The sequence below is a fragment of the Haliaeetus albicilla genome, chromosome 2 (genome assembly GCF_947461875.1).
Source record: "Haliaeetus albicilla chromosome 2, bHalAlb1.1, whole genome shotgun sequence".
NCBI classification, from domain to species: domain Eukaryota; kingdom Metazoa; phylum Chordata; class Aves; order Accipitriformes; family Accipitridae; genus Haliaeetus; species Haliaeetus albicilla.
The window spans coordinates 58,270,790-58,283,393 of NC_091484.1; the positions used below are offsets into that span (position 1 = coordinate 58,270,790).

The following is a 12,604-nucleotide window of genomic DNA, read 5'->3' on the forward strand; positions in this document are numbered from 1 at the left end:
GCAATCATTGTAGGCCATCTGGTAAGCGAGAGTCTGCATGGAGAAGACAGTCATCTTACCTGCTTGCTGCCTCATTGCTTCCCCCTCTTTTGCTTCTGGCTTTTGGTGTGCTTTTCTGGTGCTCTCCATTAGTGTTTAACACTGGTAGCACTTCACTGGCTTCACAAGTTACTTCCTGATTTACACTTGCATAATCTGTGATAGTTTGCAAACGCTGCAGAGTGTGAAGCTACCTTGGCATACTGGAAAATTCTACTGTGGAAAAGATACTTGGCCAGTGAGATTTTACAGTACTTGGCACAATTCTTCAGATACAAGCTGAGGCCAGAGATAGACAAATAGTCACAGTGTGGTGGGTGAAGAAAAATGAAAGCCCGGGAGAAAAATTCTATTATGGTCTACTTGGGACTTTTGAGGGAAAAGATGCTAGATCTCCCTGTATGGGTTATAATGGTGAGGTAAGTTGGTTCCTGTGCCTGGCATATTCCTATGCATTTTAAAGAACCTCCTTTCAGGGCTAAGTTTCAAAATATGGATAACTCTGTTAGAAATTGGTGTAATTCAAAGTACCAAGACTGTGGTACTCACGATCGTGCTGTGGTGGACCTTTAAACGTACTGCCTACAGCTCATCTATAGTGAAGAATTGCATCCTGTTAAGGGAGCTCTATAACAAATGTTGCTACAGAACAGTGAAACACAGTTAATGGTTATATAAGTAATTCTGCTCAGCCCGTTTTACAGATACAACTCACCATGTTGACAGGAATGGTATCAACTGTTTACACAGGAGAGTTGGCAGGGCATAGAAAGTGTTGCACAAATACCTGGCTTGTTTCATATTCTTCTAGACTATCTAATAACTCACACAGAAAGTGTTGTACGTGAATCTCCTTTGGTGTCCCAGCAGGCAGAGCAAACACAGAAATAAAGCTGTAAACTAGAGCAATACAGAACCGTGCTACAAATCTGCTGTATGGTCATGGATGAGACAGGAGCAACTCTGGGGGGAAGGAAATCCTGCAACTACAGTCTTAGCCACAGTTGCTCCTGCATCCTGCTACCTCTGTTCTGTCCTCCTGTTTTGGCGCCAACTTCAATGCCTGCTTGGCTGTGTTGGCCCTTTAGCTGCTTACCTATGTATTATTCCCTGTCAGAGCCCTGTGTGTGCTGGGGCACTTGTACAAGCAGCCGTGCTGTGTTTACACACTGCTAACGCTTTGTAAAGATGCAGTCAGAATAGCAGAGGGCCAAAGATTTGTCTCTTTTTTTTTTTTCCCACTGGCCAGACATCTTTGTTCAGCTTTCTATCCTTGTTTCTGAAGCCAAAACTGTGCACCCTTTCAGGCTTGGGTGAAACAATCCAGGCTTTTGACTTTGGGGTACCTTTTTCACATATGTAGCATCCTGTCTTTAACACCATAAGCTGCATAAAATAAGGAATGTTATTTTAGGTCACAAATACAATTGTAGCAGTTTGAAAGATCAGGCAGTGTTTTCCACACATGTGAAAATGTCTGACATGTCTTTTACCCAGAAACTTTAAATAAGATTTCAGGAAAAGGAGAGTTGCAAGCATTGCATATATCAGTTTACAATAACATTGTGCTAAATGCTAGTAGAAAAGCAGAATAAAAAAAGTTATCACCAGCAGTGATAATTATACATTTCCTTGTATTGTCTGTGAGTAAAACAGATTGGCAAAAGGCAACAATTTCTGTCTCCAGTGCTCATCAGTTTTACACTACTTCCCAGTGAGTTGGAAGCCAAAGGACAGGAGAAGGAAACTGAACCATGGATGAGATAAGTCTAGGTCAGCTCTTTCTCTGAGAGAGAGGTTATTTGTTCCCAGGTTGTTCTTCTGCAGAAAAGTACAATCATTTCCACATTGGAGCCTCAGCAGAGAAGGGAAAATTTTCTGTGGTTAACTTGTTTCCCTCTTAAATATTTCTCCATTATAGAATTTGTTTAATTTGGTAATTATACACTAAAATAAATAATGTTTTGATAAGCTTCAATCCCCAGAGTCACATATATTAGTATTTCTCTTTCCTAGCTTGTAGCCCAGTTAAAATATAGTTTTAAGACCTTGTGCATCCTGTTACGTTATGTGATCCAGTATCAGAGAGAACTATTAAGTTACTGTGCTGAAATGTATCTCAAGGGGATCAGAGAGGAGAAATTCTCAGTCTCTGGGCAAGACCAGCTCAGAAATGTTGCACTCCATAGTACATCCAAGTGTAAGAGATGCTAAAAACTTTTCTAGTGGTTATGATTTTGAAATAAACCTTGAATACATGAAAATGCATGCTGTAAAGCACTATTTGCTAAGAGGGAGAAATAACATTGGGAGCTATGAAGAGCCTTGTAGATTTTCATGGGTCATTAAGAGACATAACTGATGATGGCAAATCCCACTGTTGTCAGTATTTTAAGAAAGGAGAAAAATCACTGATTACTCTAGTTGAGTGAAAAATGAATATGCTGTTCTAGCCCTACAAGTAGCTTGTGTATAAAGCTTAAAAAAATATCCTTCCCCTCAGTTAAGACTTAAAGGATCTTAGCAGAGCTTATGGGAACAGAACTCCCCGGTGTGGGGAAATGGAGCCTGAAGAAATTAGTGGCTGTTGTCATCTCCTCACACCTGGAAGCCAGGATCAAGGAGCCAGTGCTGCTGGAGTGCTCAGTGTCAGGATCTGCAAGTGTGTGGTGTGCGTGCTCCCTTGTTTCAGTAACTCCCATGGGTGCAGTTTGGAATAATAACACGAGTGTGTTTTTTCTCTTCAGTTTCAGCCATGCTATAAAGTTACAGGAGACACTAGAGCTGCACCTCTGCTGCCTTGTGCTTTTGCATGTAGATGCTTTCACTGACGCAAATAGTTGAAATGTCCTCACATCTGAACTAGTTGCATTCTACAGTCACTTTAACAGGTGTATGCCACAGGAGTACCGCACCTTCTTTTGCTGAACAGATTATGAGATTTTAACCCCAAGAATAGTGTCTAGATTAATATTTCATTTAGATAGTATGTAAGATTACTTCAAACCAAATTATTCCAGTGTTTTTTGTCTTACAGATACTAGCATCTTCTTAATATATAATGAAGATCACAAGCGCTGTGTACTGGCTCAAAGTTCTAATTCAGTGACTACTGCTCCTTGCGTTCAAGAAAATGAGTCACAAAAATTCAGGTGGGTCTCAGATCACCAGCTTATGAGCATAGGATTCAAATTGTGCTTGGGAGTGCCTTCGAAGAAAGACTGGGTTCCGATCACTCTGTATCCTTGTGACAAGGCTAGTGAACTTCAGCGATGGGAATGCAGAAATGAGACTCTCTTTGCAATCCAAGGGGAAGATTTGTTTTTCAACTATGGAAACAGACAGGAAAGGAATATTATGCTGTACAAGGGATCTGGTTTATGGAGTAGGTGGAAAGTCTACGGAACCACAGACGATCTGTGTTCTCGAGGCTATGAAGGTAAAGTTCTGTAAATTAATTTCTGTATTTCAAACTCATTTCTATGTGTTTCTAATTAAAATATTTAGAAGTGTAGGAGAATTTCCTTCATCTCGTTAATGATCAGTGAGTGTGACTTCTGGTGAAATCAGGAATACTTCAGTGTGTGTTTTATGTTTTTTGAGGGGTTCATTTTGCTTTTTTGTCAAAGTTGTCAAAGTTCTGACAGATAATTAACTGTGCATGGTAGTGATTCATTTGAAGAGGGGAAAAATAGTATATGGTTATTCAGAACATGTGTATAACTATTAGACAACAGTTAATGATAGCTTTTACTCTTTACATGTGTACAGAAAGACCTAGTGTAAGTGTATAGTCATGTTGATTATGTTTTTTTCTTTTTCCTTGGGGAGAAAATATTAATTATGCTGTAAGGATTTAGTTAACTCTTGACATCTTCAGCTCCAGTATATTGAAGATGCATTCCTAGGTGTTTGAAGTGAGTCTCAGAGTTGGTGCTGAAGTGTTAGACAAAGAAATAAGATATTTTAAATAGTTAAATTTGAAAAAGTTATGTATGATACATACATACAGACAGACACATATATATTTATGATAAGTATCTGGGAATATGTTTGGCTCCCATTTAGCATTCTTTAATAAAAAGAAGTGGTCACAGAGGGAGGTATGGATGCATTTTCCATGGCTTACACAATGGCTGATTACAGTACTAGTCCTTGTTCTAAAGCCAGAATAAAAGAACTCTAGCAAAGCAAATTATGTGAAAGGAGGCGGGGGGAGATGGCGTGATGGCCTGCCATTCCATCCTCCTTTGTTTTCTAGCAGCTCTGTGAGACAGTGACCTTGGTATGTCACCTCTCTAGCAGTCCCTGTCAAGTAGTGTTCCTCTGTATGTCCTCCCATCAATGCATGTACATTATATGTGCACTCACAGAAAACTGCTTTAGTTACTTTGATAAGTTTCATCGAGTCAGGCTTCCGATGAAACAAAAATTACCTTTAGATGCCAGTGGAAATTTTATTTGGGTGTAGTATATTGGAGTCACCTGTGGTATATATCTTTCAATTTTATATGTACGTGCTCTTCCCTGTGTAAAATGGTCCACAATTGAGTGGGTTATTGACAGAAGAATCAGCAGTTGTTTGTGCTTAAAAAGAAAATTGCTTAACTGTGTGGATTTTATACTTTTGATTGTTATACATGTAAAATTTAACACAGGAATGTACTTGTCTTAGCTCAGTCAGTTCTGGTCAGTGGTCTGCTTAAGCAATAAAAGTTTGTCTCATTGTGGACATGGTTGTCAACTTAGAGAGTAAAATTATCGATGTCCCATTTCTAGTACAGTTAAGCATTGCTTTCTATAATTTCCTATAATATGATCATAAAGCTGAACTGATGTATATCCCATGCTTATGACTGTTTATACATTTTTAAATTCTTATGTCTCCTTAGATACCTACACAGTGAAAGGAAATGCCAATGGAGCACCTTGTGTATTCCCTTTTAAGTTTGGTGATAAATGGTATGCTGACTGCACAGATGCTGGCAGATCAGATGGCTGGTTCTGGTGTGGAACCACTTCAAACTTCGATGTTGACAAGATATATGGATTTTGCCCATTGAAATGTAAGTTTTGTATGTTCATGATTCTGTTGTACTGTTATTCAGCTGACTGGAAATATTGGTGTCTTCATCATGTGCTTTACTGTACAAAATACAGTCTGAAATGGTGCATTTTTCTGTCTTTACTCAGCCTGCTATCCTTTTAGGAACTACTTAAATACATAAATATAGGGCTCAGCATAAAAAAAAATTGACCAACTACATCCAGGTGGAAGTGTGTTAATCATATGCTGGAATCTGTAATTACACCATTTACTTAAATAGACGGTTAATTAGATGTAAAGACGCTACATTAGTATATGCAAAAGGCTGTGTAGAAATTTGTGCAGCAGAACTGGAAGCTAGAATATAGCTTAATTGAAAATTAAGACTACTTTGTAGAATGAGTTGCCTTTTAAACATGAAGGAGCTTACATGAACTTTTTACTAAATCCCAGTATTTCCCAAATCTGTGTGCTATGTTGTAGTTCTGTATTTAAAATCAATGAGAAGTATTTATATTCTAAATTCCCTAGTTTGAGTACAGTTAGAGTTTCAACCATAGTATTATGAATATAAAGATCTTTATTAAGAAATGTTGATATTACTTTAAGTAAATTGGAGTAATATGCCTGTATGTATTTGAGTTCTTTTAAATTTGAATACAGTTTCTCTGAATTTCTGTGAAACATGTACTAAGCATTTTGTCTGCAAGCTGCTGCTTCTTCTGTCATGCTGAGAGAGGTAGCACTTCTCCCTCCCTTCTTCTTATTTATCATGTTTTGCTGTAAAGCTCCAGTTGACCACAGTCAGAGCTAAAGAGAAAAGTATGTCTTTCCTTTGATGTGAAGAAAACAGTTTGGGCTGATCTTAACTGGTTTGGTGATGAAATATTAGTGTCCTTGCCTGATCTCCATGAATGCTGCATTCATTATTTGAGACAAATAAAAATTTCATGTTTGTTTGTTTGTTTGTTTGTTTCTATACCAGTATTATTTTCAAGATATCAAAAAACATGTTGGGAATATCAATCCTATCAATACAGCACATGCAAGGTCAACTTAAGAATGCTACCTGTCTAGTGTTCTCTGAGTATAGCAAATAGGAGGTATCATTAAATTTTGTTTAATTCTTTGGCATAATGCAAGGAAATCCATTCAGATGACTGTGATTGCTTTTGGAAAAAGCTGCTTCATGCTGATTGCCTGCATGTTTCCTTCCTGATTCTTCAGTACTGGCTATAAAATATTCAAGTTTGGGTCATGTATTTTAATGAGAGACAGGCTGTGCTAGCAGAAGTTTTAGTCAGCCCTATGAAAGAGGAGTGCACTGCATGAGAGAGTGATAAGTTAATAAACTTCAATAGCACCTTTAAACATAGAATGTTTAAGTCTTTTTATGTTAAAGTTTATTTAATAAGAGTGAAATGTTTGGTTTTTCTTAAACTGGCTGCGGGAGCAAAGGCGTGATATGAAAATATGTGGTGCAACCTATTACAGCTGTTCATACTGGGGCCTGGACATAAGTGAAATTATCATGACTGAACCAGTCACTTTTTTTCATTGTGAGCAAAACCAGCTCAAATGTTCTCCAAAATGAAGAGGGCATAAGACTATAATTATAACAGTTATTATACTCAATAGAGGTGTAGAAATTTGACCAGTGAGATAACGTAATTGTGAGTATGACCCTTTATTTGGTGCTTTAAAAAGAGATGCTGATACACTGAAAGTAGAAACTTAAATGCCACAGGAAGAATCAGAAGTGTTGCTATATCAGACAATTTTTAGTAGCTTAGGAAATACTGGTTTTTTACAGGTTACACTGTGTCTTTTTGAGCTGTATGTTGCACTGCAATATAAAAGTAGGTGCTGGGGAAGAAAACAGGTTGTACAGTATAAGACCGTCAGGAGAGTGAGTCATGAGATATGCCTATAGCTGTATTCAAGTGAGCAAAAGTCTATTGAGGCCCCTTTCTTGACAGATGAAAGAGCTAGAATTTCTGTGAAGAATTTAGAAAGCCTTATAAGTGATGCATAAAACTTGCAGCTGACTAGGAAGGAAACAAAAAGTGCAGAGAATGAGGAAATATTTAAATAGTCATAGCCTGGTATGTTAATTATTGGGCAAATCTACATCTTTGTATTCATTCACAAATACTGAATTTATTTTTTTATGACAGGCTTTTTCCCCATGCTGGTGTTTCAAGATATTTTGAAGGGGTTTTCATTGTGGTTCTATGGCTGGTTCAAAATGCCTGGTGAATTGGTCAACTAAGTTATATGGGGTTAATTGTGTTGTTTCTTCTGATTTATCTGGAATTCATAACCTGACTTGGACCTCACAATTTTTTCTAGGAAAGAGAAAGAGAGGAGCACTTTGGGAAAAGATATCTAAGTGAAGATAAGCATGTGAAGGAAGTTTAGTATAATTCAGACTTTTTTACTATTGACAGCATTGTATCTTTATATACTATATTATAAATTCACGTAAACTGTAATGTCTTTATTATGAGATTCCTTCCCTGCTATATGCTCAGAGAGGAAGTGATGGCAGTTATCTGATAGATTGTCTAACACGATTTATATTCAGTTTTTGTTTGCCATGATTTTATTCATGCGGTTTCCAAGGATATTGGACTAAGACTCCTACTTGCTTTGGATGGATAACTAAACAAACAAGAACACTTTATTGTTACTGCTAGTCAAAGGCCAGATTTCAGCTTGCAATTTTGAAATTAAAATCTCTCAAGATTCTTCCATTTCCTAATTCAGGAGAAAGACCGTATTTTGATATGGTAATCATGTTGACTTTTTTTTAATTATAAATGTCATAAATGTCTGCATTAGTCAAGACTTTGTGCCTTTCCTGTAAGTTTGAACTTGTCTGTCAAGGGCTATAGCAGAAATTCAATGCATTTTTGGTCTGCTTTGCTTTGTTTTAAAGACTGAGAATTTTCAAAGACACAAGTGAAATTTTCCAATTTACTATATCATACTTCTGGGGTTTTGATAGTAATCAGTGGAAATAGCTAGTTCTCACTAATTTCAGTGTATACAAAAAGCATGCTGAATTCATCTGTGTAGGGATGAAGTTCAGCTTTTAAATTATTTTTCCAGTTATGTACTAAAGACAGGTGGGGTTTAACATTAATTTAGTTTAGATGCTAAAATATATCATTCCAGAAAAGTGATTTGTCTTCTTGTTTCTTGGGATACTAAACTTTAAACAATAGCATATAGATTTTCCAAAATCCTGCTCTGTGAAGGTATTTGACTTCACAGAACTCAAAAATCTTAAAAACAGATTTGCCAAGGTTCATAAATGAACTTTATTTTTATGAAAGACAAAAGTTCTACAGGAGAGCATCGTATGCAAGTCAGCTATAAATTATGAGACTGGGAGTGTGAGGCGGAAGGTTGGATGAATGCCTGAGACTTGTTTACCTCTTCCTCTGTAATAATTGTACAAGATTTATAAAATCTTTTCTATCAAGTCAGAGGCAGTTTTATTTACTGAATTATAGATTGTACTATTTTTGCAATCTCCGTTTTATCCCAGGCTTGTGCTTGTGCACAGGAATTTATGTTCTTGTAGAACACAGTGTAGTGAAGAAATTTTGCCTTCTGATAGTCATAAAATATTTTGGACAGAAGTTGGTTTGTGGATAGTGATAATGGGATGAAAGTTCCCGTTTTTAGTCAAGTGTCATTATTACAGTAGGTTATATTAGATTTTTTTAAATAAAGATAATTTGAAAAGAAGCGCTTCATATTATCTATAGACTTTCAGATTTAATACAGGAAAAAGTGGAACTAGTTACTGACCTGCTGACATTTAACATGTATCATCCTTTGTCTTGAGTTTTGTTTATTGTACTGTTTTCCTCTTATTTGCACACTTAAGTTTTCTGAGCTCTCTGAATTCGGAAAAGGAAAAGACCTCTTTCTCAAATTTTTCACAGCTTGCAACTTGAGAAACTCTGATACAGGCTGCAGGATTTTCAGTCATTTTCCCATTGTCAGCAGACATACAGTGACCTCTGCTATACTCTGCTTTTGTCATGCAACTTTAATCTCTTCATGTGATATGTTGCTCAGTGTTGGGGGCTCCTGTAGGTTCCATTTTTGGCAGAGCAAGATCATACTTGTGGAGATTCAACTGAGACGAGCCAGGAGAGACTGCAGCAATGTAAGGAGTGTGGTACCTTCTGGGGCCACTTCTAATGTTGGGCCCTGCTGGATGATGTTTTCACTGGTTTAGCATTGCCTAAATGTGCCAAGTTCAGGTATTCAAGGAGATCACAGTCAGGTCACATGGCAGAGAAGAAAGCGTGATGGTATGTCAGATATATGTATAAGACAAATCAGGAATTGAAGGAAAATGTGAGATGGATGCTGGTAATGTAAGTTTTGCCTTCAGTGCTTGGGTCTGATTACCTCTGTCACAGTAAGAAAATACATAGTCACTTTACATAGTGCCCAAAATTAGTAAAAAATTGGGGTTTCTAATCTCAGAAAAGTGGTCAGCTTGATATACGCTTTAGCTAGCATAAATCTGGAACTTTTTAGTCTTTTTCTCCACATAGCGTGACTTTAGCCACTCAACTTCTACCTTAAACAGCAATTTTGTTATACTGGAGAAAATGGTGACCTTGTTTCATTACCTGTGTACTGTCCAACACAGCTGTCATGGTTTAGCTCTGCTCTGGATTTACTAACACGTTAGAGAGCCTCAGGACTCCTTTCAAACCAGTTGCCTATAGCAGTGTTTAGGTTTTGTGTATTTTTGCTACGCAATTTATTATGTATTTTACCTGGCTCCGTCTTCATGATCAGTAACAGCATTTCTTTTTCTCCCTACAGTTAACAGTATTGATTTGTTGTGGAATACAGATCCTTTAACAAATGTCCAGTATCAGATAAACTCTGAGGCAGCTCTGAAATGGCACCAGGCAAGAAAAAGCTGTCAACAACAGAAGGCAGAGTTATTAAGCATCACAGAGTTGCATGAACAAACATACCTGACAGGTAGGGTAATATTATCCATCAGGCTTTTTTAAAAGGGCATTATTGTAACAGTGACACTTCTATAGCATGTTACATCTTGAAAATTGCTACTTGTTCAATTCTAGTAATTAGTAAATTTAAATTGTTGTCTTGAATGATTCAGCTGGGAAAATCAGACAGATAATGATTATTTTATCTTGATTAAATATTGCCAGAAGCTTAGAGTAATATAAAAAATACAGCAATTAAGTAATGCAAACAAGGAAGAATGAATGTTGGAATGCAGAAAAATGCAAAATAGTTTGTAAACCAAAAATGTAGATGCCAAGATTGCATCCTTCTTGTGCTCTACTTGTGTGCCCTTGTCAGCATTTTTGGCCTATCTCATTGAAGCTGTCATATCATCAGTATGTGCTAAAATATGAAAAGAAAGAAAAAGAAGTAATAAACAAAAGGACTCACAAATAGCTTGTTTTATTTTTGATCTCCTTCAGTGTTTTTTGAAGTAATTTCCAAACTTCTCTGAGAAAATTATCTTCTGAATTTGTACTTGAATATATTTACATTCTATGGTGAGACAGTCTCCTCTTTATTACCTTCTTAGCCTGTGTACACACATGAAATAGCCCACTAATTCATCTATTAAATAGATTAGAAAATATTTTGAGTATGTTACATCAGTTGGAAGATAAGCAATTCTATGCCATAAGCTATATGTCGTACTACGTAAGTTCACAGAATCAGAGAATTAGAGAATGGTTTGAGTTGGAAAGGATACTTAAAGATCATCTAGTCCACCCTCCCTGCCATGGGCAGGGACATATTGCACTAGACCAGGTTGCTCAAAGCCCCATCCAACCTAACCTTGAACACTTCCAGGGATGGAGCATCCACAACCTCTCTGGGCAACCTGTTCCAGTGTCTCACCACCCCCATGGTAAAAAATTTCTTCATTATCTCCAACCTAAATCTACGCTCTTTCATTTTAAAGCTGTTGCACCTTGTCCTGTCACTACAGGCCCTTGTAAAAAATCTCTCTCCATCTTTCTTATAAGTGCCCTTTAAATATTGAAAGGCTGTGATAAGGTCTCCCCAGAGCCTTCTCTTCTCCAGGCTGAACAACCCCAGCTCTCTCAGCCATTCTTCATAGGAGGGGTGTTGCAGCCCTCTGATGAATTTCCATGCCCTCCTCTGGACCGGCTCTAACAGGTCCATGTCTGTTTTATACTGGGGACCTGAGAACTGGATGCAGTACTCCAGGGGGGCGTCTCACCAGAGCAGAGTAGATGGGCAGAATCACCTCCCTTGACCTGCTGGTCACACTTCTTTTGATGCAGCCCAGGATACAGTTGGCTTTCTGGGCTGCAAGCACACATTGCCAGGTCATGTCCAGCTTTTCATCCACCAGTACCCCCAAGTCCTTCTCCACAAGGCTGCTCTCAATCCATTCACCTCCCAGTCTGTATTGATATTGGGGATTGCCCCGACCTAGGTGCAGGGCCTTGCACTTGGTCTTGCTGAACTTTGTGAGGTTCACATGGGCCTACTCCTCGAGCCTGTCAAGGGCAGGGCCATCCTTTCCCTCAAGCGAATCAACCACAGCACTCAGCTTGGTGTCATCTGCAAACTTGCTGAGGGTGCACTCATTCCCACTGTCTATGTCATTGATGAAGACATTTAACAGTATTGGTCCCAAAGCAGACCTTAGAGGAATACCACTTCTTATTGGTTTCCACTTGGATATTGAGCTGTTGACTGTAACTCTTTGGATGCAGACATTCAGCCAATTCCTTATCCATCTAATAGTCCATCCATCAAATCCATATTTCTCCAATTTAGAGGAATGATAAATGTATTTTTAATGCTATGAACAGTCTGTTCTGTCTAAACTTTTGTTTTCAATTTAAGGATTTGGTCAAGACATAGGTCTTTTTTTTTTTTACTGAGTGTGATGAAATTATTGTTGAAATTAGTGCTCAAGGGACTAATCTGGCGCTAACATATAGAAGAAGTGAGTTATTAGTAGGTGTGTTTTAATTGCAAACTAGTAGATATGGCTGCCAAATGTATGTGAAAATCAGTTTTTCATTCTGCAGCTACCCTGGCACTAGCAGGATTTCCTGTCATGCTCAGTTCTTGATTGTTTTAACCACAACTTGTTTGTATAGAAGTAGTACTGGAACACATTAATGTGTTGGTGCCAAATCAGGCTCTGGTATGACATTCCAGTCCTTTCCAGTGCTTAACTACCCCACCTTTTAACCTTGCCATGTTTCAAGTGCTGCTCATAATCATGGTGCCAAAGACAACTAAAATACGTAGAGCAAAATTACTTACTGGCATGATGCCATTGGTAGAAGCAGAAATGAATAAAATATATAGCGCAATGATTTTCTGTGAGCTATGCAGAAATACATTTAATTAAAAAAAATCAGCAGCCATCTAGCTGGGCTTCCAAGTCTTATATGAAATGCAGAGATAGACAATTGATTAATAATGACTATAAATAATGCT

The 12,604-nt window shown here is 37.7% G+C and overlaps 1 protein-coding gene across 1 annotated transcript in view; it reads left to right on the forward strand.

Annotated features, from left to right (window-relative positions):
* The window catches only part of LOC104314942 (mannose receptor C-type 1), a 61,745-nt gene that overhangs the window by 852 nt on the left and 48,289 nt on the right, over positions 1-12,604 (forward strand). The window contains exons 2-4 of the mRNA XM_069776286.1: positions 3,077-3,478; positions 4,932-5,105; positions 9,947-10,111. Coding sequence (XP_069632387.1) covers positions 3,077-3,478; positions 4,932-5,105; positions 9,947-10,111 — 741 coding nt within the window. The remainder of the gene's footprint in view (positions 1-3,076; positions 3,479-4,931; positions 5,106-9,946; positions 10,112-12,604) is intronic.